The 27,873-nt window shown below is 43.1% G+C and overlaps 1 protein-coding gene across 1 annotated transcript in view; it reads right to left on the bottom strand.

Annotated features, from left to right (window-relative positions):
• The window catches only part of AR (androgen receptor), a 109,218-nt gene extending 88,432 nt beyond the window's left edge, over positions 1 to 20,786 (bottom strand). Inside the window, exon 1 of the mRNA XM_045030278.1 lies at positions 18,433 to 20,786. Coding sequence (XP_044886213.1) covers positions 18,433 to 19,664 — 1,232 coding nt within the window. The 5' untranslated portion in view covers positions 19,665 to 20,786. The remainder of the gene's footprint in view (positions 1 to 18,432) is intronic.
• Between the last annotated feature and the right edge of the window lie 7,087 nt (positions 20,787 to 27,873).

Genomic DNA, 27,873 nt, shown 5'->3' with positions numbered 1-27,873 from the left:
GCAAAAAGAAGCTGCAGACCAACAGAAGAGGACCACATAGTAGCATCCTACAGTCCTATCCCTGTCAGAGGAGGTAAAGACCAGCCAGAACCTTCCTTTTAATGTCTCCAGCTCCTTCATCAACACAGCCAGAGGCAGTACATTCTTTCTTCCCTCACCACAGCCAGAACTTTTCCCTGTTATTCCCTACTCATCCCTCACAGGCCTCATAAAGTTTAGCAGCACAACTATGGAAAGCTATTAGATTTTTCTTCCTGGGATGGTAAATGTTGGGGAGGATTTCACAAGAGCACATTACTGGAATAAGGGTTTTGGAATGACCAGTGCAGTTTGAATAGTTATAAAAAAATTGTCCTCTCTTTAAAAGCCTGCTCGCACGCTCGCTCTATTTATAAAGCACAGTATTCTGTGAATCCCATTACATTCTGAATAGCATGAAATCTAATGTTGAGATAACGGTCAGGGAAGAACAGGATGGCTTTCAAGTTGGTTGGTCATGTTCTGACCAGATTTTCACCCTGAGAAGGCACATTGAGAAGGGCTTAGAATACTAGAGGAAGATGCTTTTTAACTTCATTGATTTTATGGAATTATTTGATAGTGTGACACAGATCTCTTGGCAAAGTGGTCTCTGTTGTTTGCAAACATGTCTCACCTCAGACCTGACAAACACACTATACCCATGTCTTACAGGATATTTATCCATAAAGAGTAGCAGGTAAGGTACCTACAGAAAGCTCATGACTTGTCAAGGTTCATAATCATTGTGAGATATATGTACAGATAATATTTGAGGAATGATGTATTTTACTGAAAGCATTCTTTATGGACTTGGAGTAGCAATTTGTCACCAAGAGATATTGTGTCTTGGTGATGGCCCAGTCAGGCAAGGGAGTGTTGTCACCCTGCCCTGTTTGGCCAGTGATGCAATGCACGGCGCAGTAGTTTAGCCTTGTGCAATACTAAGACTTTGAATGGGAAACCATCAGAGATGACAAACATTTTAACAAAATAAAGGTAAAAAAAGAAACTTTACAAGACAAGGGTTTTCCCTGTCTGACTAGAAACAAAAGGCTGTTTTCAGTGTAACACAGAGGAGGGAGAAGCACTCTGTATCCATTCACTGAGCAAACACCTTGTGGAGCACCGGGGCTTTCACACATGTTTGGATCCTGGTTCTTCAAAACCAGACAGCTCTGCAACAGGCTGAACTTCAGGGGGAGGGAGAACCAGCTTTACTAGCTAGGAAAGGTAACTATTGATAAGTGTAGACCCAAGTTCATGTTTTATGATTTTGTTTTGTATTTGTTTGCACCACTCTCATTTCTACTTAAGTCCTTGTTCTTTTTAAAATAACCCTCTTTTTGTTTTATTGTAAATGCTCAGAAGTGCACAGGAGCAGTGGATTAAGGTAAAACCGGGGTACACTGCTATTGGTGCAGAGGATCTAGAATTTCTGTGAGTAGCCAGTGACAGGGGCTGGATATCACAGTGGAACAATTCAAGGGGGCTCAGGGATTGGGGTGCACCTGTTGTTAGCCTGCAAGGAAAAGTTAGGGCTGGCAGAGCTCAGAGGAGAGAGTTTGAATGGCTGAAGGTGCCAAGGAGATGATACTCTGCTACCACAAGCATGACTCCTTCTTGCTGGAGGCCAGGGTAACATGGTGACTGACAATCCTGGGTGCTCTGAGACTCATCACAGGTGTCACAGACAAGCCCTTAGGAAGAGCCTGAGATGCTAAGGAATTCCAGCAAAGACTGGAAATATAACAGCTTTGTATGACGAGTCTGTGTGCTGCATTAGGACAAAGAGCAGAGACACAGACTGGATTAAGACTATTACTGGGGTAAGGCCTACTATGCCCACTTCTTTCTGCATTGTCATAGACTTTGTGATGTGAAGAGTGATGGCTGCTGCCAAGGACAGACAACAAGGGGAAAAATAGGTTGCCTCATGTGCCACTAGGCAGAGGAGACTCCAAGTACATAAATTATCTATAGGAAACCAGAAAAAAATACAACCCGGTAAAAAAACTGCAGTGGAGTTATCCAAAATCAGAACTTAATTTGGATAACTGCTAACCTTTTTGAGATCCAGATTGGATTTGCCTTAAATCAACTGCAATCTGAGTATAAATCCCTATATATTCTCAGTGTAACTTTTGTTATTCTTTCAATTGTCACTGGACACTTGGGAAATCACTGGGATTCATCTGATGTCATTACATCAAAATGTTAATTTGTATGATTCCCCAGCTGGCTCCCCAGCAAACAATTTTGCTAACCAAACATCCTCACTAAACAGGCAGTGAATAGGACATCAGGCAGCTATACTGTTTCCCACTGAACTAGAGTGGGGGGCAGGAAAGGAAAAGAAAATTCACTGGTGAGGTCCTCATTCTCTAAACAAAATTTCTGCTTTCTAGTCTAAAACACTAACTGGAAGTTCATAAGGCCACCTGTTTCCCATGCTTTAGCTGGTTTCGCAGGTGATAATATCTAGCTCTTATACAGAGCTTTCCATTTGCAGAACTCAAAGTGTTTTACAAAGGAGGTCTCATTACCCCCATTGTATAAGCAAGGAAAGTGAGGCACAAAGCAGTGAAGTGACTTCACTAAGGTCACTCAGCAAGCCAGTTGCAGAGGTGATAACAACACAGCTCTCTAGAGTGTCGGTGCAGTGTTCTAGCCATCTGGTCACATTGCCACTCCATGACAGTTAAATGCTAACACGGCTGCAGTTAAAAGGGCTATTGAAAGCCACCAGATTTTGTTTTTTAAACTCAAAACGTGGGATTTACCTCTCACACAAAATAACAAAAGGAACTTTTTCAGTCAATTATTCAGTCATAACATATTTTAGCATATCCTAGCATCAACGTCTGTGCAGAAGATATTAAACCACAAGACATCTACAAGAAAACAAATGTACTTTTTGTGATGGGGCAAGGCCAGATGGCTATAGAAAAATAGTTGGAGATAGATATATTAGCCCCAGGTTAAACAAATCCCTGGTACCAGGCTGAGTAAATGGCAGCTGCTCCAGGTCAATTAAGACACCTGGGGCCAATTAAGAGCTTTCCAGAAGGCAGGGAGGATGGTAGGTTGATTGGGACACCTGAAGCCAATCAGGGGCTGGCTGAACCTAGTTAAAAGCCTCCCAGTTAGTCAGGTGGGGGTGCCTGATCTGGCACCAGGAAGGAGGCCCTGAGGTAAGGGTGAAGTGGAGATTGAGGAAGTGGGGGCTGCTGTGGGGAAATAGCCTAGGGAATTGTACTGTCCTGTTCCTAAAAGGTCAGCTACCATAGCTGATACTATTAGGGTCCCTGGGCTGAAGCCCAGAGTAGAGGGTGGGCCTGGGCTCCCCCCACTTTACCCCCTGATTAATCACTGAGACTGGGAGACAACGGAGACTGTGCAAGGGAGGATAGCTTCTCCTCACCTCCCTTATGATGAAAAGGGCTCAGTGGACTGTGACCCTTCCCTCTAGAGGGAGAAGGGTTACGTGGAGGGTCACAGTGAGCCTCTGAGGCTAGTGAAATCTGTCAGGCAATGTAGGACCCACGGAGACAAGGACAGAGCTCTGTCACATTTTTGTATACTTGATTAAATGACTTTGTATACAATTACTCATACAAAGTTTACTCAAGTTACATTTAGTATTAACTGTAGTTTAAAACTCTGATCCACAGCAAAACAACAACTGCTATTCCTTATAAGAACCCAGATCTGCCTACTGAGGGTTCATCCTTGATGATTTTGGATAAGCAGGTACCTTCTGCATTGAATACATGACTAGGACATTCATTACATTTGGTTTTGCCCATCACCTCAAGCAAAACTCCAGCATCTAGCTACTCCTATCCTTTACACAGCAATTCTCTGCAGCAATCAGGATTTTCCAGTGCTGAATAGAAGGACTGGAAAGCAAGGATAAAGTATGTATAATGCATCATTATAACAAACAGTGCTGCCATAGGGTACAAAATAAATATGGGGTCATGTACTCAATTGAAAATAAATCTTTAGCATTGCAGCCACCCCCTTATCTATTAAGGGACCAATCAATCTATATTATCACTGACCAAAAAAACTTGGGTACTGCAGAGTTGAGATTGCTCACAGGTATACGTCATGTCTTTCCAGAATGTTGAGTTAGCAAAACCCAAACTTGTGAAAAAAACAGGAAACGAAGATTTAAGTGACACATCTGTGCAACCAGAACTTTGCCCCTCTGGAGCTGGCAACAGCTACTGGGAGTTCTCCGCATGCGCTCCAGCTGCGGTCACTGCGTTAGGTTTAGTTGCATTGAATGGTAGAGGGATTAGTTAGAACAGCTTAGCAGAGCTGTAACTGTGACATGAAGTAATCAGGGGAAAAGGGCTGTGCACCTCTGAAAAACTGAGTCCCTCTCCTTGATCCCTGTATGTGTGATCAAAGGAAGGATGTGCATGTGTACCTTGAAAAATCCAATATGCTAATTTCACATCTGATATGGTCAGCTGTGTCAGTAGCAGGGCAAAGGGGGCTTCTTGCCATCGGGATTGTCACTGGGGCAGTTAGGTTGAACAGAAGTGTAGTTTGAGTTTAAGGATGGGTAAAGTAAAATTATAGTGTTTGATAACATTGTGTGCATATGAGTGAAGGGACTGAAGGGATTATAAAATTTAGCAGATGTGGTGTTTCTGTGGAGTAGGCTAAAGACATGTCTACACCACAAATTTAAGTCAACCTCATTTACGTTGGCACACAGCTGCCACAGTAATTACATCACTTGTGTGTCTACACTTTCACAAGGAGCGCTTGCACTGACTGAACTCTCAGGGTGGGGCACTGTGGGGGATGCCTTCTGAAAGTCAGCAACCGTCAATGTTGACCTAACTACATCAACATTGACTCTATGCCTCTCATGGAGGTGGAGTTATTCAGTCAGTGTAGAGAGTGAGTTATGTCAGTGGGAGCAAAATTTTTGTGTGGATACTTACATAGTTAGGTTGATGTAAACTGCCTTCTGTTGACCTAACTCTGTAGTGTAGAGCTGAGAGTTTGAGTGCAGGGCATTCAGAAAAGTGCAAAGTCAGAGTCTGAATGCTTATTAGGGCATTGCTCAAAGAGGACAGAGTTAAGGTTGTGCAGGCACATACCTGAATGTACTTCCTGGTTCTCAGATGTCTGAGTGTTGCTGAACTCAGTCCCAGGGAAGGGCACAAGACACCGCCAGGCAATCTGAATTCTGTGGTAACCAAGCTTTTTGTCAGCAAGTTTCCATGTTTTTAAACAGAGAAATGTTGGTAGAAGTTAGTACTCATTTAAGTAGCTGTAGTTATCAGGTAGATTAGCAGTTGAGATGCTACTGTGGCTAGGTAATGATAACAACACTCTTAAGGATCCAGGGACTAGAACCCAGGTCTGCAGAGTCTAAAACAGCTGCAGGCGCCACTGTGCCACCAGGAGGCACTGCATAACACCCCCAGGGAGCACTGTTGAGAGTAGGTGTCACAGGAAGTACCGCTCAAGAAACCCAGGGTGATGGTACCCTGCAGCCCTTTGATTGGCCAAATGCCCTATTTAACCCCAGGGGTTGCGCTAGGAAGTTGTGTGAGTGGACTTTAGCTTGCTGCAATGCCAGGCTTTGCATGATATCTGGGCTCTGATTCTAACCTGATTCTTGCTTCTAGCAAGATGTAGGGCCATCAAACTTAAAAGGAGACTGTTAGGAACAGAAAATTACATTTTATTTGATGGCAATAGGCTATGGAATCCTTCACTTCCAGGTCACCAATTCAGTGATCAAAAGCTGTCACCATCTGTTAGGTGGGCAGCATGGAATGAGTTTACAATCTCTGTTCAGTTCTCAGAGTGTACATGTCCACATCGCAAAAACCAGCCTCAGAAACTGGCAGTGACTTTGTTGGAAGCTTTAGGCCGAGGACTGAGTGAGACAATGGACTAAACTCCCCCTCTCCATCTTAGAGTTGTTTTTTTCCAAGACACAGCTGAGGTGTATTCACAGAGCAATGGGTGCTGGGGAAGGCTGCACTGCAGCTGCCTGTGCTGTGATCAGGGCCACCCAGAGGATTCAGGGGGCCTGGGGCAAAGCAATTTTGGGGGCCCCTTCCATAAAAAAAAGTTGCAGTACTATAGAATACTATATTCTCATGGGGGCCTGGGGCAAATTGCCCCACTTGCTCCCCCCCTGCCGGGTGGCCCTGGCTGTGATGGACACTTCAGCTTCTTGGGCTGTCAATGTGGTATTTTTAACAGCATAAAACACATACTTTACAGTAAAAAAAAAATGTTTATAGGTAAACTAAACAAAGCAGGGAAAGATAGGTCTTCACAAACTTTTCAGCTAACTGAGTTCAGGCTGCCTCCTTAGGGTACATCTACATTTTCAGCCGGCGGTGTGATTTCCAGCTCAAGGAGACATACCTGCGCTAGCTCTGATCGAACTGGCATCCTAAAACTAGAGTGTAACCATGGTGGCGCGAGCAGCTGAAGGGGCTAGCTGCATTGAGTATGATCCCATGCAAGACAGCAGGCGCATACTCATGGCAGCTAGTTTCTCCAGCCATTGTGGCTACTGTCTATGTTTAGCACGCTAGCTCAATTGCAGGTAGTGAAGGCATGTCTCCTCGAGCTGAAAATCACTCCCCAGCTCTAAGTGTAGACCTACCTTTAGTATTGCCCTTGTGGGATAAAGTCTTTGTCGTGATGTTGCATCGATTACAAAATATATTCAGAACTGTTAGCATCCTTAAAACCTAATTTGCAGAATGTGGAACAGATCCAGAAAAATCTGAACAGGTGCTAACTCTACTATGGACTGCACACCACCTTGTAATCTTCTAAAATTAAAACTCTCCATGGGGAAATTTACCACATGAGCAGAGGTTCTGCACAAGGCCTACAGACTATTAATTACTAGGGCTGTCCAGCGATTAAAAAATTAATCATGATTAATTGCACAATTAAAAAAATTAATTGTGATTGTGCAGTTAAACAATAACAGAATACCATTTATTTATTACAAATTATTTCAATATTTTTGGATATTTTCTATATTTTCAAATATATTGATTTCAATTACAACACAGAATACAAAGTGTACAGTGTTCACTTTCTGTTTTTGTAATCAAAAATAAAAGAGAGAAATACAATTTCTTTTCAGTTTACTTAACAAAAGTACTGTAGTACAATCTTTGTCTTCAAAGTTGAACGTACAAATGTAGAATTATGTACAAAAAATAATTGCACTCTCAAATAAAACAATGTAAAACTTTAGAGCCTACAAGTCCACTTAATACTACTTGTTCAGCCAATTGCTCAGACAAACATATTTGTTTACATTTACAGGAGATAATGCTGCCCGCTTCTTGTTTACAATGTCACCTGAAAGTGAGAACAGGCATTTACATGGCACTGTTGTAGTTGGTGTCGCAAGATATTTATGTGCCAGATGCACTAAAGATTCATGTTTCTTTATGCTTCAGCCACCATTCCAGAAGACATGCGTCCATGCTGATGATGGGTTTTGCTCAACAATGATCCAAAGCAGTGTGGACCAACACATGTTCATTTTCATGATCTGAGTCAGATGCCAGCAGAAGGTGTTTTGTGTGTGTGTTTGTTTTTTTGTTTTGTTTTTTTTGTGGTGGTTTGGGTTCTGTAGTTCTGCATCAGAGTGTTGCTCTTTTAAGACTTCTGAAACATGCTCCACACCTCATCCCTCTCAGATTTTGGAAGGCACTTCAGATTATTAAACCTTCAGTCGAGTGCTGTAGCATCTTTAGAAATCTCACATAGGTACCTTCTTTGCGTTTTGTCAAATCTGCAGTGAAAGTGTTCTTGGAAACGAACAACATGTGTTATGTCATCATCCAAGACTGCTATAACCTAAAATATATGGCAGAATGTGGGTAAAACAGAGCAGGAGACATACTATTCTCCCCCAAGGAGTTAATTCACAAATTTCATTAACGCATGACTTTTTTTTAACGAGTGTCAACAGCATGGAAGCATGTCCTCTGGAATGGTGGCCAAAGCATGAAGGGGCATACAAACGTTTTGCATATCTGACACGTAAATACCTTGCAATGCCTGCTACAAAATTGCCATGTGAATGCCTGTTCTCATTTTCAGGTGACATTGTAAACAAGAAGCGGGCTGCATTATCTCCCATAAATGTAAACAAACATTAGTGATTAGCTGAACAAGAAGTAGGACTGAGTGGACTTGTAAGCTCTAAAGTTTTACATTGTTTTGTTTGAGCACAGTTATGTTTAAAAACAAAGAAACTACATTTTAAGTTGCACTTTCAGCATAAAGAGATTGCACTGCAGTACAATACTTGTATGAGGTGAATTTAAAAATACTATTTCTTTGCTATTTCTACTGTGCAAATATTTGTGATCAAAATAGTAATATAAAATGAGCACTGTACACTTTGTATTCTGTGTTGCAATTGAAATCAATATATTTGAAAATGTAGAAAAACATCCAAAAATATTTCATCCATTTCAATTGGTATTCTATTGTTTTAGCAGTGCAATTAAAACTGATTAAACGTGATTGATTTTTTAAATCATGATTGGGTTTTTTGAGTTAATTGTGTGAGTTAAGTGCAATTAATTGACAGCCCTATTAATTACTATTTATTATTTGTACTGCCATGACACCTAGGAGTCTCAATCATGGACTAGGACTGCATTGTGCTAGGTGCTGTAAAAATATAGACGCCAAAAGACAAAAGCTGACCAGTTAAATATAAGACTAGAGACAGAGACAAAAGGTACATATGGAAAGATACAGGGGGAAGAGGGGGCCAAAAAGTAACAATGAAACAATATTAGTAAAGTATGATAGGCAGCAATCTCAGCAGACCAGTGGCCTAAGCATTGTCAAGTTTGTAGTCCTCATGGCAAAGGAGAAGTTTAAGGAGGGATATGAAGGACAATGAGGTGGCTTTGTGAATGTTTTGGGGGAGTATACATCACTTTAGTGCCACTTAAGCCTCTTGTGTGGAAGGTCAGCAGAGAGGTGACTGTAACTCCTTATGCATATTTGCAATGTTTGGTCAGAGTCATGCATCTACTATACAGTTCCTTGGGAGCTATCAGAATAGCTCTAAGGAACAACCAGTTTTCACTAAAGTGGAATGAACATTTTTACAATGGAACAGTTTGCTTTCAGAAAATACTGATTCAACAGCATCCAAAAAATTTTTATTTTAGTTTCCTATTGTAATTTATATAATAAAAGTATCAATTACCAGCCCATTTACCAATTATAAAATTTACACATGACCAGAGTAGCCATTACCAATGAGCACACCAAGTACCAATTACCAAACCAATGAAAACAGCAATTACCAACTAGAATAACACTTACCAATTAGAATGCCAATTTTAAAACCAATTTATAAAAGAAAAGAGAATAAATTAGAAATATACAATTGACATACATTTTATTTTATAATATAAAAGTCAAAATGCTTTGCATATATTATGTCATGCTGACTTTTATATTATAACTTATAATATAATAAACGTAAAACTTGAGTTAATAATAATGTTAAAATGCTTCATTTAAAATTTATCAAAATGAAATTATTTTGACCTCATCAAAACAAAAGATTTCAGTCAGGTTGACAAAAAACTGTTTACATTTTTAAATGAAACTTTGGAATCATGTTCTGCAGGAAATTTCAAAAGTTTTTATTGTGATTTGTAACAACTTTTTTTCAAATTTCAGAATTTTCTGCAGAACAGGAATTCAAATCCAACCAGCTCTAGTTTTTACTACTGCACTCACCTGAACCAACCAGTTTTAATATCTGCTACAGCTCACAATGAAGCACTGATTGTAAATAGTTATCGTTCTCCTAGATTTACCACAATGCATTTAAGAAGTAAAGTAGAAGCAAAGACTTCCCACTCTTTCCATCATTACCACAGTAACCACTCCAAATATAAATCTTGAAATACCCACAATTTCTGAAGTTTTTATGTTCTCCTCTCCGTGTGTGTGAGGGGAAAAAAAATCCATAAACATCTCAGCATTTCTCTCTGCTTCTGTCTGAATTGCCCTCTCTCCCCTTACTATTATCTATTATGCTATAACACTGGGAGTTACATGGAGACATCAACATCTCAAATTGACCCCTATTCTCTTTATCAGGTAATATGACAGTCCTCTTAGATCCTCCCCACTTCAATGGTTTCAGAGTTACTTCCAAGGATAACATGCCTCCTGTGTGATTGTAAAGTGAGCTCAAAAAGCCATTTTAAGTGGTGCTGATTACTGTTGCCTGTGCCGAGTCGGTGTCACAATCCCAAGAAGGTGTTAGCTCACTGGAGTTGTATGAAAACACATACCTGTCATTAAAATATCTTTTTGTTTCAAGTCTACCAATATACAAAGTTACAATTTCCTCCTCCTTTGTTACAAAACATAGTCTGATTTTATTTAAAATGAATCTTTTGTGAAATATCTCCCCCCTCTTTCACTGTTCCGCCTCCTTCCACCACCATCTTAAGAGAGAACACTAAAGAGGACTCTCTAACCTTCAACCAAAAGCAACAAATCCTTTGCATATTTTCTAATTGTCTATGCTTAATACTTCCCACCCTTGTTGGCGGTTCCTATAATATGCAAACGGAAGGTTTATGACAAGGCAAAGATTAGCTGAGCTGTGCAACACAAAGTGCAGTCCTTAGTTTTGTAGTAGAGGAATGCCGTAAGAAAACCATAAGCACAGATCATGAAAAGATGTAAAACTGTACAGGTTGGGAATAGCTGTCACAACCTATTTGTTTACTATTATCTATATAAAGATACCAGCTAATACAAGACAGAATTCTCATACCCAATGCTACTGTAGCTAAAATGGATCAGACTTCTTAAGTGCTATTACACATTATTTCTCTGATGTCTTTGTGAATTTCCGGCCACTGTCTTCTATCCTAAATGCTTTGTGTATAGATTACCCTTTTGTTACATACTGAATTTAAGAGGAAACTCAAAAGGGCTTGTCCATTTTACATGTCAGGTATGAGTGTTTAGAATAAATTTCTTGCAGTTGTCAGATTTCAGAAATTCAAAGGGTGATTGAGACTATGTTGCCTTGAATGTTTTTCTGGTGCATCTGGTGAAAGACCAAACAGATGTTTTGTTTTTAATTACACTGCGGGATTCTAAGCACAGCAGGCACTGAGGTTCTAAATCGATGAATGAACAAAGCTCTACATCACATTGGTTTATACCCTGATGCATCTACCCTCCCTAACGGTAGATTTCCATACTAGCAAATTCAGAAGTACTACATGGAAACAAAGACAGAAATAAATATTTATCATTTCGTGGTAAATATCATTTATTTATTTCAGTCTTTGGTAACAACTGAAATCACATGACCAAAAAATTTACATGATAGGTGGAGGGAGGTGGACAATCATAAACACTGGAAGCAAATACTTTTCCTTCACTCATCACTACAGCCCTGAGAGCCTTTTTAATAGCAGAGGAAAAAACCTACAACTGTGAATACTGCCAGCATAATGACAGTCTACTTAATTCCAACACCAGTCTTCTCTGAAAATCATGAACAAGTTCATAAACAGAAGAGGACTCAAATGATTTACGTTATTAATTTTATGGGCCCTGCTGCTGTAGCAACATAGCAACACTATCCTGCAAAGTTCTGAGTGTCTCCTGCAAGGTACTGAGCACCAGAGGGCTTGTACAATCTGGAGGTTAGATGCCTGAATTGAAATTTTATCTGTATACCTGCTATAAATCACATGAGCCGTCCTTAAATAGTGGCAGCGGGGAAACTGCTGCTACTTTATAACTGCTGTCAGCTGAATTTAGGAGACCAAATCTAAATTAACAATGAGAACAAAACCAAATAAACATATCCGAAACACAGAATAAAAGAAACACACAAAACACAATTAACTCAAATCAACCAACCCAGCAGGGAACTAAGTAAACAACCAGCCTTGCATCGTCCAATCTAACCCATCAAACACTAACTCTGAAAGACCAGACATGGGAATAAGCAGTCTGACTACCAGGCCAGAGTACAACAGCAAGAGCCTACCATGAGGAGCTAGGGCTAAAGAGAGCTGGTTTATAGGAGACCTTTAAAGTGTCACCTGGTTTAGTTCCCTACCCTACATGGTGACCAGATTGATTTCATAATTCATTAACTCATCCCTGACAGACGAGATGAGTGTCTGGCCAGCGACATGCCACTTCACACTTAAAATGACTGAACAGCTATTTAAATATACAACAGGGCTGTGATCTACTCCTTCCACCCTGTGCTTAAAAAAATATTTTCATGGCTATTAGTAGAGAACACATGAAAGCCCCTTTCTAATTATTACTACGTGCTAAGGAAAACTCAGTTCAGAGCCAGCATCAACCTCATAGCAAGGCTGGTGATTTTTTCTTTTTTGCATTTAACTGGTTTGCAAACACAGTGCCTCAGGTACTAGGTAGGGAAGGGTCTTGTCCAGGGCTCCAGAAGGTATCAGTGTCTTAGCCAGGTTTAGGACTGCTGTCATTTTACAGGGCAAAGAAAATATTAGTCTGGCATCTCAGGACATAAGGCTTGGCTGCAGAAGACCTGAACATAGTGTTATTGTGAAAACTGCAGCACTACAAGCTTTGAACTAAGAGCCTGATCCAATGTCCACTGAAGTCAATGTGAGTTCTTCCAGTAACTCAAACGGGCTTTGGATCGGGCTCAAAGTGCTAGAGACAAAACAAAAATCTGTCCAGGTATTATTATACTTGAAAATGGGCCAAATTCATCCATGGAATAACTCTACTGAGGATAATGGGTGAATTACAGCAGGGATTATTCTGATCCAAATCTAATCAATATATCAACTACCAAAACTTGCTCTTTGGTAGCCCACTGGCCTATTATGCCGTAAAATGATTTGTTCAGCTATCTTTTGTTACATTTTTTAAAGAAGCAAACTACTGGCAGAAAATAACAGACCCTACAGAATTCAATAACCATCATTATCAAAGCAAGTCCCAGGAATCATCATTATCAGTAATGACTTTCCCTGGCCTCCCAATCTTCTCCGCTAAATAACAAAAAAAAAAAATCTATTTAGTGCTCACGGAAGCAATAGTTTGCAAGCACTCGCCAGAGCTAGGGATAATGCAGGTAGGCCCTGGGCAAACTTCGTCCTATCCAAAAGCTATGCCAGTGCTTTAAATCCTGATAAGTATCCCCTGTTATTTAAGACCTTAGCATTTCCTAAGCAGAAGCTGACAGTGGCACAAAACTGGTTCTGTAACATGAAAAGGTGCATAAACTCCCCTGTGAACTAGGCGGGGACCATTAAACTCATTGGTCACTAGTGGCCCGGGGAAAAGAGAACCCTAGGCTCAACCTTCAGAAGTGTCTGGGAACATTTTTCAAACATGCAATACTGTATTTTTAAAGCTGCAGAAGCAACCAAGAGCTCAGATTTATTAACAAATAGTCAGACATCACTGAAACCACTTCAGTGTTCTGAAAGGAGATGAAAAGTGATAATTAAGAGCTGAATTCCGAGCACCTTAAAAATTGCATTTTTTTTTCACGCACCAACTGTCTTTGAAGTCAGTGTTCTCCTGCCTAAGAAAACACTAAGCAAGGCCTTCTGGATCTGTCCCCCGAGGTGTAATCAAATAAACCAGATACTTTGACAGTGCTCCAAAATGACAGCCTTCTTTCTTACAGGGACAAATATGCTGCTGTTGTCCAGGTGTAGATGAGGGCAGAATCTGCCTCATAGTTTTTAAACAAAAAAAAGGGGGGAGGGGGTTAAAAGAAGGTGGTAAGGAGGGATTTTATTTTTCTGTAATGAAAGACAGGATTTAGCACATCAGTGATTTCAACAATTACCTGGAATTCACTGTACACGAAATCTCTTTTAATAACTGTGGACTTTGAGATCATATGAGAAAGCTGGCCAGAAGGGCAGGTTTCAGAAACAGCATTCTTCCATGTGCCACTTCTCTTCAAAAGAAATATTTACATAATATTACCATTTGCTTGAGCAGAAAGGTCATGTTAGAAAAACAGGGGGTTGATCGTGCTCCCATGAAAGTTCATAGGAATGTTGCTACTGAACAGGTGCAGGATTGGGCTCTGTGAATTCTAAAATAACCTTCCTTCACAGTCTCACCCGCACATAGAGTGGAATACTGATTGCTGTTAACGTAAAAGAGTTTAGGAACATGGAAAAACCATCTGGCTCAATATGCTTGCCTCTTTTTTGGTTGATCTTACTAACACCTTTCTGATTTTATTACCAAATACCTCAATCTCCTCCACCCGTAACAATAATTATTATAATAATAATTTACCATTTGTATTACAACAGCACCCACAGGCTCCACGTAAGATTACGGTGCCATTATGCTAGATGCTATGCTAGTAAAAGAGTCTCTGCCCTGAACAGATTGCAATTTAATTTAAAAGAGGATATGACAAATGGATGGGATGAGAAAAAGGAGCGGAGTGATAGCGATAGGAAATGTGATTACAAAAACTAGCTATATGCATAGGTAGATGTTTCTGAGTCAATTATCCCTTCAGTTTACTTATAGTCTTTTCTTCCATCACCTGACTAGTGACTAATTCCAGGTGCTTATTATTTTTGTATGAAATAAATCTGCCCAAATCCCGTACTTATTCTTAGTTTCTAATTTTCAAGTCATGTCTTTTGGTTTGTGAACTTTCTGTCTTATTAATATTTTTTCTAGTGATCCCTTTCTTAATTTAGAAAACCTCCATTGTCACCTCAAATGCTGTAAATAATTCCTCAGTAAATGAAACATTGTTATAAGAAAAAGCTATTAATCCACAGAATAACAAAGGCTTAGATGAATTTACCTCTTATAAACAAATGATGCTGGAGCAATTACGTGCAGCATGTGAAAAGCCTCAAGAGCAATCTAAATGGGTTAATACTTTTTGTTTTGCCTTTTTAATGTTTTAGTGAATTTAATGTACTACTGTGAGTCCAGCAAACTGAAATATTCCTTTTTATGGTATGTGATACAGCACAGGCAGCGTTAATCTCAACCTAGAGGGACCAACCCTTCGGAACAAGTACAATAGTTCACCTCCTTTGCCCACTCACTCCTTGTCCTCTCCCCAGAGACAGCCAATAAGGGGGGCAAATGGTGAGGGTGGTTTTTATAGGTGGACGTCCCAGCATCACAGGAACCAACTAACTTCACAGAAGTGACTGAGCAGCCATCAGATGGTACCATTCAATGTGCTAGATTCAAAACAATGACACGATGCACAGGAGAAAGACCCTGCATTCCATCAGCAATCTCTTAAGCCATCCAAGCCCTCCCAGCTGTATTAGAGCTGAAATAACCTAGTTTGGTATCAGAAATAAAATAAATTGAAAAGCGTGACACAGACATGATATAACAGAAATAAAACTATAACCTGCTAAGAAGCAAAGGGGAAAAATGTGCTGATGTTTTAACATCATGTATGCAAAAAAGGAGCAGAATAAGAAAGATTCAAACTTTAAAAATGAAGGCACAAATCCAAAGAGAACTGGGGACAAGAAGAGAGAAGGAGACCAGTAACAGTGGAGTGAATGGATGAAGATCCAGCTTGATGGCACAAGACAGACTGGCTCAGGGGAAGAGGGCTGATAGCAAAGCATTCCAAAACACTTATTACTACTCCTTTAGGAAGTCTCAGCCCACCTCAGCATCTGCTGTTGACCACGACGTGAATGTAGGAGGATCTGGGGCTCTACCCATGTGGGATGACCAGACAGCAAGTGTGAAAAATCGGGACAGAGGATGGGGGGTAACAGGCACCCATGTAAGAAAAAGCCCCAAATATCAGGATTGTCCCTATAAAATCAGGACATTTGGTCACTCTATACCCATGTCCCCAGAATGGATGACTACTTCTCCTTGGGCACATTAGCTGAGTCCCTCACCTAGCACCAAAGAGAGTGCAAGGAGAATATCTTGTCATGACCTCAGGGTGAGAGAAGAGGCTCCCTGTGCAATCCATCCTACAGAACTCTGTGCAACACCAGGCAAGTTGCGAGCCTAGTTAGCTAATGACTGAACCTTGCTTTGGAAACATAAAGTGCTGTAAAAGTGCCAAGTGTGATCATTAGAGAGGGACTTGCTCACTGGAGGGAACTGAGGGAAAGAACTTTGATACAACACTCCTGTGACTCTCTGCCATCACTCGGGCTATTGTCTAAGAAACTGGTATATAAATCACAGCCTCTGTCACAACAATGATTGTCCATTCATCTGTTATCTGTTCACATCCAGAAGTAAATTAAAGGCAACTGCACACTGCAATCAATAGGCAGTAAGTTGTAACGGTAATAGAGAATCTCATCTAGATGATAAATAACCTTGGCAGGACTGAACTGTACAAAATTAGCAGCGCCACACAGAAGCCTCATTCCTCTTCACTTTAACACAGTTAAATTAAAACCGAACACAAAGTGTCATATAAGTCCCATTAGTGTCATTCACGGTCAGATGCAATTTAAATAATTACACATACTATATGGTTCTGAGAAATATTACCTGAAGTAATTACATTTAAAAAAACCCTGACCCAAGCCTGTATACCTTCATGCGACTATTCTTTAATCACCTGCCATGTGTGGTTATATTGTGAGCAAGGACAACACATGTTGAGTAAGAAGTCAGCAGGAGTGGGCCCCATGACTTCAAAGTCACTCTATCAACTGACAAAAGCTATGACAAGTAAAAATTTAAGGCCCTCATTCAGCTCCAGTTACTTTGCACTGACTTTGGTGGGGGCTGCACCACGCTCCCAAAGAATATGCTGTACTTAACTCACCCTATTGGCACTATCTGTGCAAGTCAGACTCATGTTAACATTCCCTCGCTTTTCCCCATTTTTGTCACATCCTTATTTTTATTTAAAACATTTTGATATATGTAGTGCTCACGATAGCTGCTGTATTGCCCAAGAAAATGAAGCTTTTTATCAACAAAACAGGTATAGCACAAGCAGAGACAAGTATGCGTCTTCTGCAAAATGCTGATCCAAAAAAGATTACCTACCAGCTTGACTTGCCCATTTGAAACCTGTCAGTGAGTACTTGGACTGAGATCACCAACTCATTTTACACAGTGTCTCCAACACTAAGTGACCAGAGTTAGATTTGAACTGGCCATTGAGATGTAAAAAGGCAGCATAGCCCATTATTAGTCCTTCCAGGCACCATTGGTTTATATCCCTAATTGTAGTGATAGCGTTAGGTACTGAATTTTTTTGCCATAACTAACAATGCATTGAGGTGCCCACGGCTTCAGTGTTATTTTGATCTACTTCAGGCAGAGTGGTTTATTTCCTACTTTGGGCTAGATTTAACGGAGCTAGTGAGACGATCAGGGGGAACTACTCTCGGTGAATTCCTTCTTGTAAAATACAGTAAAACTCCCTCAGATTTCTTCTGTTTGTTTAAAGAGGCTCCCCAGAGGACACAGACTACTCTCGCATGCAACCTTAAGTAACTGCACCTCTAACTACATTAAAAACACAGAGCTTAAATCTGAAGGAAGTATTATTAGGAGAGCAAATTCACTTAGTTTAACTTCTTTCAGTGCTGTGATTAGTCTCTGGTTCTACTCAGAAAGAAGACCAGTGATCAGAGATTTTTTTAAAGTCTGACATTCAATAGGGTTCTATACTAAAAATGCACTGACCTGGGTGCCAGCCTGTTAGTGCTCTGGAAACAGATACATAACTAATTTAAAAGTAAGTAATAAAAGAAATATGGATCGTTATATCATCTTATGGTGTAGTGATTTTTAGAACAGCAATGCAGGTACTATCTCCCCTAATGAGTCACAAGGAGCAGTGCTATAATATTAATCGGAGTAAAACCAAAACAAAACCACAAAGCTATTACTCCATGTAGGCAGCCAAATCAAATTGTGTACTGAGATTATGAGTTGTTATGATCTAGAGTAAGCACTCAATGCGAACCATCACCTTTTAAAGAGCAAACCCCTTCCATATACTTTATGCTCGATTATCTGAATCCACTTCATAATTCAGGCTGAACAGCTGAAGCCCTCTCTCCTAAGAACTTGCTCTGGGCTTTTTAGAGGGAATCAGCACTTCACAAATGCAGGGAGAAAAATGTCCACTAACTTTTATAAGTAACTTCTTGCTTAAATAGCCAGGGCACCTAGTATATTATTTGCACCTGCGTGCTGTCTATTCCCCCAGCAGTGCCCTTTGGGACAGTCTGCTCGCTGCTGTCACAGTAACCTATATTCACTGGTGTTTAGTACAGGCTTCCGATGCACAAGGTAGTTTTGGGCAGGGCAGGGCAGGGCAGGGGGGTCCCTCGTCTGCAAGTGCCTCTGGGTACTCACCGCATTTCCCCAAAGGTCCCGGCATAGCCCTCCATCCAAGGGGTGAGTTCGCTCTTGATGCAACCGGAGGCAGCAGCATAGGGCATCCTGCCCACCATCCCTCCTGGGTACCACACGTCGGATGGGAAGTCGCTTACTTCTTGCCCCGGTGGCCCCTGGCTTCGCCCGCAGCCGAAAGGGCCAGCAGCTGCCTCTGCACATGGGCCGTAGAGCTGCCCCTCCTCTGCGAAGAACGAGTGCCAGGCTGGGGCCGAGGCAGGGCAATGGGGCGCCAGGCTGGCCATGTCCCCGCCGTACCTGCACTGGGCAGCCCAGGCGGTGCCGGGCCCGTAGTCCAGGGGGTTCTCCAGCTTGATGCGGGCGTGGGGGGCGAGCGCCAGCTGGAAGTTGTAGTAATCGCGCCCCTGGAAAGCAGCGGGCTCCTCCAGGCCCGGGGAGCCCTTGTACAGGGACAGGCTGTGGGGCACGTCTATGGCCAGGACGTTCTCGCCCGGCCCGGGGCCGCTGCCCGCGGCTGAGTGCCCTTTGAAGGAGGCCGGGCTGGTGCCTGACTCTTCCAGGAGCGCAGCCCCCGCCGGGTTCTTGCAATCCCGGAGCTGGGCGCCCGCTGCAGCCCGGGAGTGCCCGCCGGGCAGGGCAAACATGCAATCCTCCCGGGGCAGGAGCTCGCCGGGCGCCTCCAGCGCTTCCACCCCCAGGCCCATGGAGGCGGACACGGCTTTGCACAGCTCCTTGGCGCTGTCCCCCAGGAAGTCCTCCTTGGCCCCAGCCACCTCGCCGCGGCTGCCCCGGGCCTGGGCCTCCGGCTGCAGGAGCTGCAGGGCGCCCGCTTCGCCCAGGATGTCCTTGAGGTCCCCGGAACAGCCCTGGAAAGCGGAGCCCATCAGGGACAGGGTCGAGGAGGGGGTGACAGCCGGGCCCCCGTCCTCAGGCTGCAGCCCCTTGGCCGCCGGGGCGCACTGGCCCTGGGGCTGCTCCTCCAGAGCCAGGTAGGCGGGGGAGCCCGGCTGCTGCTGCTGCTGCCGGGGGCTCTGCTGCTGCAGGCGGGCACCGGCTTGGCACTGGGCGGAGGAGGAAGGTTGGGGGCTGGGGCCCGGCTCCTCTCTCGGCGGGCCGGCGCCCGGGCTCTGGAACACCTCGCGGACGCTCTGGAACAGGCTCTGGAACGCTCCCCGGAACGTCTTGCCCGCCGGCCGGGCATACACGCTGCCAAGCCCGACTTGCACCTCCATGCCCGCAGGGGGCCGCGGGGCAGTCCGCCGGCAGCGCTGGGATCGAGGGCGAGCGGAGAACGAGCCTTTTGCGGTCCTGTCCCCTCTCGGGCAGCTCGCTGGCTCGGGTCTAGCACGGGCTCTGGCCAGCGAATCCCATCCTTTCCGGCTCGCCGCGGGCACCACACGCTGGCTGGGGGTGGAGAGGGAAACCCTGGCACTAGCAGGTGCCGCCGGGACAGGACCCTTCCGACCGCTGGAGCTGGGGCTGGCTGCTCTTTACTCTTTTGATCTGTGACCTGGAGAGAGGCAGGAGCGTGGGGGGAGGAGAGACCGGCCTACGCCGCAAAGCAGGTCCCGGGGCTTTGCAATAATTAAGCCGGTAACTTTTAGCAGGGAGGAGCGCGGCGCCTTTTTACAAAACGCTGCTGCGGCTGCAGTTGACGCCTCTCCTCTCAGCCAGAGGGAGGGGACGCAGCCGAGCAAACAGGGTGACCTGAGGTTAAAGACAAATAGCCACCAAACACACACACACACACACACAGAGGCCACAGCCGCAGCTCCAGTCCCGAGCGGCCCTTGACCCCCTTCTTCCCCCGAAGTCTGCGGGCGCCGCTTAGCGCTCGGCTGGATCACAGCCTACAAAGCGTCTCACGGCTGCAAAAATATTTACACGGCGTCCCAGCGAGGCTGCACCAGGATCGGCGGCGGGGAGGGGGCAGCGAATTCGGAGAGGCTGTTAGCAGCCCAGAGCCCAAATCGTCCGGGCTTCAAAGTGCCGCCGCAGAGCTAGGTGTCGGGTGAAGCAACAAGTCCTGTGGAAAGGGAAAGCGCGTCTCCCCGAGCAATCCCTTGCAGCAGGCTCCGCGCGCAGCAGATGGCTCCCGGGGCTCTTTGCTGCAACTTCGGCTGGTTTCTTCTTCGCCCAGTAGCTGAGCTGCTGCTCAGCCCCGCCGGGGATGCGCTGCTCCTGCAGAGCCTTTTCCCGGGGCTGTGGGAAGAGCTGCGTGCGCCGCGGAGTCCGAGCGATCAGCAGCGAGTGCTGCGCACCGGACTGGTGCTGGGACTTTTGCTTACTCGAATCCGTCCCGCTGCTCTCTGTCTGGCTCCTCAGCCAGCAGAGCCGGCGGGTGTGGAGCGGAATTGGCAGAGACCTCCGGGCTGAAGGGAAGCAGGAGGGGCGTCAATCAAAAGAGGCTCGTAATAAAACCCACCGAGATCACCCAGCGGTACTTTACCATGCTGGTGCGAGCGTATGCCACGTACATATATATATAGACCGAGGCTCGCCTTTAGGCTTTAGCAGGAGGACTCTTGCATTGTGCACACACACTCACACTAAAGTACACGTGCCTGCATCATACACATTTATACACAGGGCGCGCTCATTGCACACGCATACACGAAAGCACACAAGTGCAAATACACGCAGTCATAGGCTCACACAGCATAAATACATCGCACATACTAAACCACATGCGCAATACCTATGAACAATCATATATGTGTGTGTGTGTGTGTGTGTGTGTGTGTATACATACACATGTATACATACACACACACAGAGAGAGAATAGGGCTGTGCAATTTAGAATAAATGGAGCGCGTATGCTAGGTACAAAGGTGCATGAAATTACAGTACATGAGATGCACACACATAGATACCCGTACAGAAGCACCTATGTTTACATCGCCTCAGAGATTTGCGTCTACACTATATTGGCTCGTCCAGTAATCATGCCCAATTACGTGTAAAACATAAATGCAGTTTCCACGCTTTCTAGCATGTAGACAAATGCATTCTCCTGTCAGCAGTGTATTAGAAAAGCTGTAAGAAGAAGAGGCCTTATTTCCAGGGCATGGGGAAGAACCACAAGCACGTAAATAGCGTGCAAGATCCAGCCTGCAGCAAATCCTCATCCTGATACATTTCGCATACCCCTTTTTTTTTTTAATCCACGGTGGATTAGCTCCTTTTCTCTGATCTGCGTGACCCCACCCCTTAAGGTAATAATTAGCTGAGCTAGATGGAAAGCGGGGTGGGGTGGGGGAGGCATGTTCATGAAAATCCTCATTTTCGTTTTTCACTGAAGATTTATTTTCACTGAAATTTTCCCACCAGCCGTAATAATTAAGTTGCCTTTCTACCCGGTGAATCTACACACGCTTCGATGTACAGCTAAGAAAGCTGAGTAGCATACAGATAGACAGTTGCAAAGAAGTTGTCTTGCCATCATCTGAAAATGGAAGAGATACTTTGGTCCAGACAATAAGCATGTCTTTTATAATCCACTAGTCTGTACATGCCCCCCCCCAAACAATAACCACCATTTGTGTGGGCCCCACGAAGAACGAATGTTTGCGCCTCTGGTTTCAGGTCACGAGTAGCTGGTTTCCCTGTAAGCACCAGGCCCGACGTTGTGCATCTCCCTGATGACATGATAATTGAAAGATGTTCAGTGAAGCTACGCAGAAAGGGTCATTGTTAATTTCAGCTCCTTCAGAGACACAGGGAGCGGAGTGACAGGTAACAATACATGCCAAATTGGGGGGGGGAGGGGGGAAGAGAATCGGTCAGGGAAGAATCACGTTCAGATTTTTAAAAGCATATTTACAAGCAATAGAGGGTAACCATAAAATAGATACACATGAGAGTTGGCGATGTGCTTTCTGTGCCCTGAGTATCTATCTAACCTACATGCAGGGACATGCTGGCAGTGCCTGCGGGCGGTCAGTGTCAACAAACTGTCTAGCGACTCGGGCGGGCAGCAGGTTGCCCACCACTGGCTTAAATACATACTTTTACTGCCCTGCTTTTCTGCACTTCGATCAGAAGACCGGCAGCTATCCACGGGTCAGATTTCCCACTCAAAGGCCAGGTCCTGGCATCCATACGCGGAGTCTTTTCGGGGCCTGCTGCATTCTAGGCAGGCACCAGCGGCGGGCTGTGAACAATCCCAGGGATGCTACACAACACATTGATTTCAGGGAAGCATCAAACATAAATACTTGGGGAAGGGTGAGGAGGGACATAATGTTGTGCCTCCTGGTGCATCGGGTGATTGCCCCTTGTTTTTATTGATTTTCTTTTTGTTATGTCATTACGCCCCTCCCGCCCCCCCAATCCTTTCTACACTGATCACATCTGGACAACTCCCATTTTGGATCCGCACTCTCTCTAGCGTGGGCTGCTGCTGTCCCTTAAATATAAATGTTTTCTCACCTATCTCATCATTTCTCCGGTGGATTTTGAAACTCAATCATTCTGCCCTCCAACTCCTGTTGGTCTCTGGCCAAAGTGCTGAGGGGTACGCAACTTGAAAGCTTCACTAGCTCCAAAGAGCAACCACTAGCTGAGCAGAGGGGAGACAGGCAATGGAGGCAGGGATACCGAAGGGGGGAAAAAAGGGAAACATTTAAAAAAAGTTAAAAAGCACTGTTAGATTAAAAAAAGAAAAGTAAATCTAATTCCCTTCCCCATTAACATACTAGATGATCAACAACAGTGTCGTTTTTGTATGATGAAGTCTCGTGATAAATGGTATTTTTGAAGCTACAGTTGCTAGAATATATGAGAATCTCCGCTTTCATTACAAAACAAGTTTCTGGCCTTCATAGCTGCAGAGAAAACTTTGAAAAATGTGTCCCCAGTGAATCCTAAATGATGAAAAGCAGAAGGCAAATTACAAGACCCCAAATTATTGTTTTTAACTTAATTTTAGCATTATTCTAATTATATTTGACTCATGATTTTTTGACATTTGTGGTTGGCAGTGATGTGTTTACAACAAAATGAGAAGTTTTAACTATTTTTAAGCAAACAAAACGTGACAGTATTTATAGTAACAATATTGTAACCCTTTAAACCCCTATTATATACAAATCTAAATCAAAGTTGGCCTCAACTTCCCAAGGGTGTTGCTTTTGTTGTGTTTTATTTTTAATGGAATTTTAATTGGGCAGCAGCTTGTTACTTCCTTCTATAAATTATCAAGCTTCAGATTAACACCCAACTTTTTAAATTCTTGCAATTTAACAAAAGTCAATACTAGAACAGAAAGGAAATATTTAGCTAAAATTGCTGCAGGGTCTGGAGATGAGGCTGCCTTTGAGATGGATGTATAATTGATGCTGAGATGATATCTAAGAACTGAACTTTTGTTTCTTGTTAATTGCTTTGTCATGGGAAATCTCTTCTATTTTATTCCACTCTAGCTATCAAATAGACCCATCCTATGACTGGATCCTGAATCAGTGGTTTCACCAGGAATTGAAATGGGGAGGGGAGGTGGGGGAGGTGTTTGAATTTACAGGATGTGTGTGTCAGGGCCGATGAGGGGTGAGACTGTGAGGGTTAAGGTAGGCCGTATGGCACCATAGTGAAAACTGAAAAATGTTTCATGACCATTTTATTAGATTTAACTCATATTTTAAAATCATCACACAAATTAAAGTTGGCTACTCAAGCCTTCTGTGAAGCACGACATCTACATCCTTCTTGGTTTCTTGTTATAATTTTGCACAACTCTGTTAATGAACTTCTTGAATGCAATGTGTTCATCTTTGGTGGCTTCTCATGTGTCCAGTACTTCCATTCCTTCAACTGATATGCTCATTAGTTCATTCACATGATCAGGCAGAAGGTGACTTCTTTCAGAATACAAAATTCTATTCTATGATGAAAAATAATGCTCAACTGTAGCTGTTGTGTCTGGGAGTAGCAAGAGATGAATTCCTACTTCTTTCATCCCAGGAAAAATAGCACAAAGATCGGGTCGAGCCACTAGTGATGATAAAAAAGAAGTTGAAGTCAAATCTTCATTCATTCGTCATATGATATTCCACTCTGTGTTCAAATTCTCTATTCTGTCCTGATCACATGGCAGCCCCACTGCTGGTAGTGCCTCACTCCACTCAACTGTTGGTGTTTTATAGGACAGGCATCTGTAAAAGCTACATAGAGGTTGAGTAGAATCTAGAAGTCGCTGTTGTAGATTTTTAAGAATCAAGTCTGTGAACTTTGTTAGTTGTCTTAACACCACTTCTTGTCTTCTTCACTTAAGGATTCAATATAAATGCCTTCATTAGTCAACTTCCTTACTGAAGTCTTTGCTTCTTCCAGTACTTTTTCAATGGATAGCTCTCTGGTTGATCCAAATGTAGCTTCTATTGCTGGACAAAGATCTACTACTGTTGTAGCAGATGCCTGGATGGCATTGTTTAATGACCCAAGTGGTTTCAACAGTAGACTTACGAGAGAGAAAATGGCAATAGTTTTCTGTGAATGTAGTAGCAAAAGTAATCTACCAGCCTCACTACTTAGATCCATCTCATCTTGGTAGATACTTTCCAAAGCCAGTAATAACGGCTGGAGTAATTTTAAGACAACAGCCAAAGATCGCTCATGAGAAAGCCAGCGGGTTTTCCCAGGTTGGACTAATTTGAACTTCAGTCCCAGTGTATCTTCTATATTTTCCAAGATATTCAGTCTTTTTGGACTCTTGCTGAAAAAATAATATAATGAAGACATTACATTTATAGCTTTTTAAATGTCTTTTGAAGATTCTGCAGCTCGTACTAATGCTAGTTGGAGTAGACAGCCTCTGCAGTGTGTATAGGAGAGATTAGGGTTACGCTTTTCTCTGAGCAAAGCTTAAACTCCACCATGTCTTCCAGAGAAGTTTGCAGCTCCATCAAATGCACAAGCAGCCATCTGTTTGGGGTCCAATTGACAAGCATTTAACTCTTCTAAGATGTGGGTTGTCACAGATGCAGCCAGTGTGTCTTCTATAACTTGAACATCTAGAAATGCATCTACTGACATCAAGATAATGTACACAATGACTTAATACTTGATGCCTATTTGCATCGGTGCATTCATCAGCCATGTATGCAATTTTTTTGAATGTGGTGAGAGAGTTCTTCACTTTTTCAACTGATGAGTCTTTCACTGTTGCACCACATGCTTCTAGCCAGTCAGTTGAGTTTCTTGCAGAAAGATAGTGAGCATTTGCGGGTCTTGTTCGGAACCAGTGTTCAACTTCAGGATGAACAAGTGACAATGCACTTAACATTGGCCTCCAGTTTGTAGTGTGTGGTATTTCTTGCTTAAATAGAAAGTAGGATGCCACAGCCATGTTTGTTCGCATGAATTGTGTTGTGTCTCCAGCATTCTTAACAGCCTCGTTAAGTACTTCTAAAATTGCCTTTGAAAGTGGGTTTATAAGGCTTTCTGCATGTTGATGCACTCCAGAGGCCTGATGTTTTGCAGCTTTTTCATGTAGTTTGTCAGCATTGGCTTTGCTGATCAGTTTGACAAACCAAGCTCCTCCACTTTTACCAATTATAGCATTGGGAAGCTTTCTTTCTTCGTAAGCTTTTTGGCAAGAAGTGCACCAGTAGCCATCTTTTGTAACTTCAATAAATGGGAACACTTTGACCAACAAACCTCAGGGACTGCCTTTAGGTTTTGGAGACACTGTTTCTTCAGTAAGTAGCTGTATTTGTGCTTCAAATTGGTTGGATGTAGATATATCAAAACTATAACAGGATTAAAAAAATAACTAGATAAATTCCTGGAGAACAGGTCCATCAGTGGCTATTAGCCAGGATGGGGAGGGATGCAACACCATGCTCTGAGTGTCCCTAGCCTGTTTGCCAGAAGCTGGGAATGGGCAAAGGGGATGGATCACTTGATGATTAATTATTCTGTTCATTCCCTCTGAAGCACCTGGCCTTGACCACTGTCGGAAGACAGGATACTGGGCTATATGGACCATTGGTCTGACCTTGTATGACCATTCTTATGTAAAAATTAATTATAATAATAAAAATGTTTAGTACAGAAACTCCCCAACATAATGACCTCTCAAGATAGCAATGATGTGAGATAACAACCTTGGCAAATAATGCATTTCAAAAATCTTGGCCTACTAGGAAACATATTTATATAAGTTTCCATTCCCAGTCACAAATCTAGCATTCTGGAGCAAAGTCACTAAAATATAGTCCAACAAACAAATGTTCATTTAACGTGCCCCTCACTTTTCCCTCCACTGCACTCCACTCATCGGTGTTGTCCTTGGTCAGTGGAGACTCAGAGTTTAGAGGTGCTTTCACGTGAGTACACCTCCCAGGTGGGGGGCGAGAAGGCACTTTGCTCATTCCTCCAGATGCTCACTGTTCGCTCTGGCCACTGCTGTTCATTGTGCCACTGTTCACTCCACCACTCTGTTGCCAATGGCCCTGTGCAGTAATATTTATTGTCTGTGGTAAGACTGTCAAATGCAAAAAGTCTGATAATTTTCTATGGCATTTGCATTCAAGAGCCAATAACCAACAGGAATGTATTGTCTATCATCCTTTAGCCCAGACAAAATAGCCACCTTCTGCGGCCACCTGTCACCGTGACCTCTGCGACTTGGTCTCTTGAGGTTCCACCCAGTTCTCAGTGATTTCAGCTGAGCTCTCAGTGGGAGAACCTTGCTGCTAGTGCAGTCTGGGCCGTCTCTTCCACAGAAACACTGTCCCCACACAGGACTAAGCACTTAGACCTGATTATCAGTAGTTCTACCGCCCTTTACTCATACAATAAGAACAATAACATTTCATTTCCCCTCCCCCTCCCCCGCATTCAAGTGATTTGTAACCCAACCCCAGCCAAAATCTATCACTTGGGCAACACAGCTCTGTTTGCAGGATACCTAGGTAGATTAGTTGTGAATGTAAATACAATCTGGTCCTGAAGCCTTTTCCCCCAGCCCCAGCTCATCACTAGCTGTCAGGGAGAGCTCATTTAGATTTTGCTTACAAATCATCATTTGGAATTATTAGATTTGCCAACATCACCGAAATGAATGCACTGACATTGTCATAAAATACAACAGCTGTATAAGGAAGCTAGTCTATGTTCATACTTTTAAAGTCTATTATACTTTTTCAGTTACACATATTTTATCATACACTGTATATGCTTTTAAAGTGTGTATTAATGTTTCAGTTTCAATTCAGATTTCCAAACAGTCACTAAATTGGCATGTAACTAGTTTACAAAACTGGGGGGGGGAGGGTTGGGGAAATTCGGGGGGGGGTGTGTGGAGGGAAATCACTGCCCTGAATCAATAAAGTCAATCTGGCATTTGCCATTGTCTTCAGTAAGGACAAGAACAGACCCTTTGGGTTGAAAACTTTACAGCTCTTATTCCCTTCTTCCACCACTTTGAACCCTTGTA

Source organism: Mauremys mutica, chromosome 9, assembly GCF_020497125.1.
Source record: "Mauremys mutica isolate MM-2020 ecotype Southern chromosome 9, ASM2049712v1, whole genome shotgun sequence".
Classification (NCBI taxonomy): Eukaryota; Metazoa; Chordata; order Testudines; family Geoemydidae; genus Mauremys; species Mauremys mutica.
This window is presented reverse-complemented; position numbering and strand designations above follow the sequence as displayed.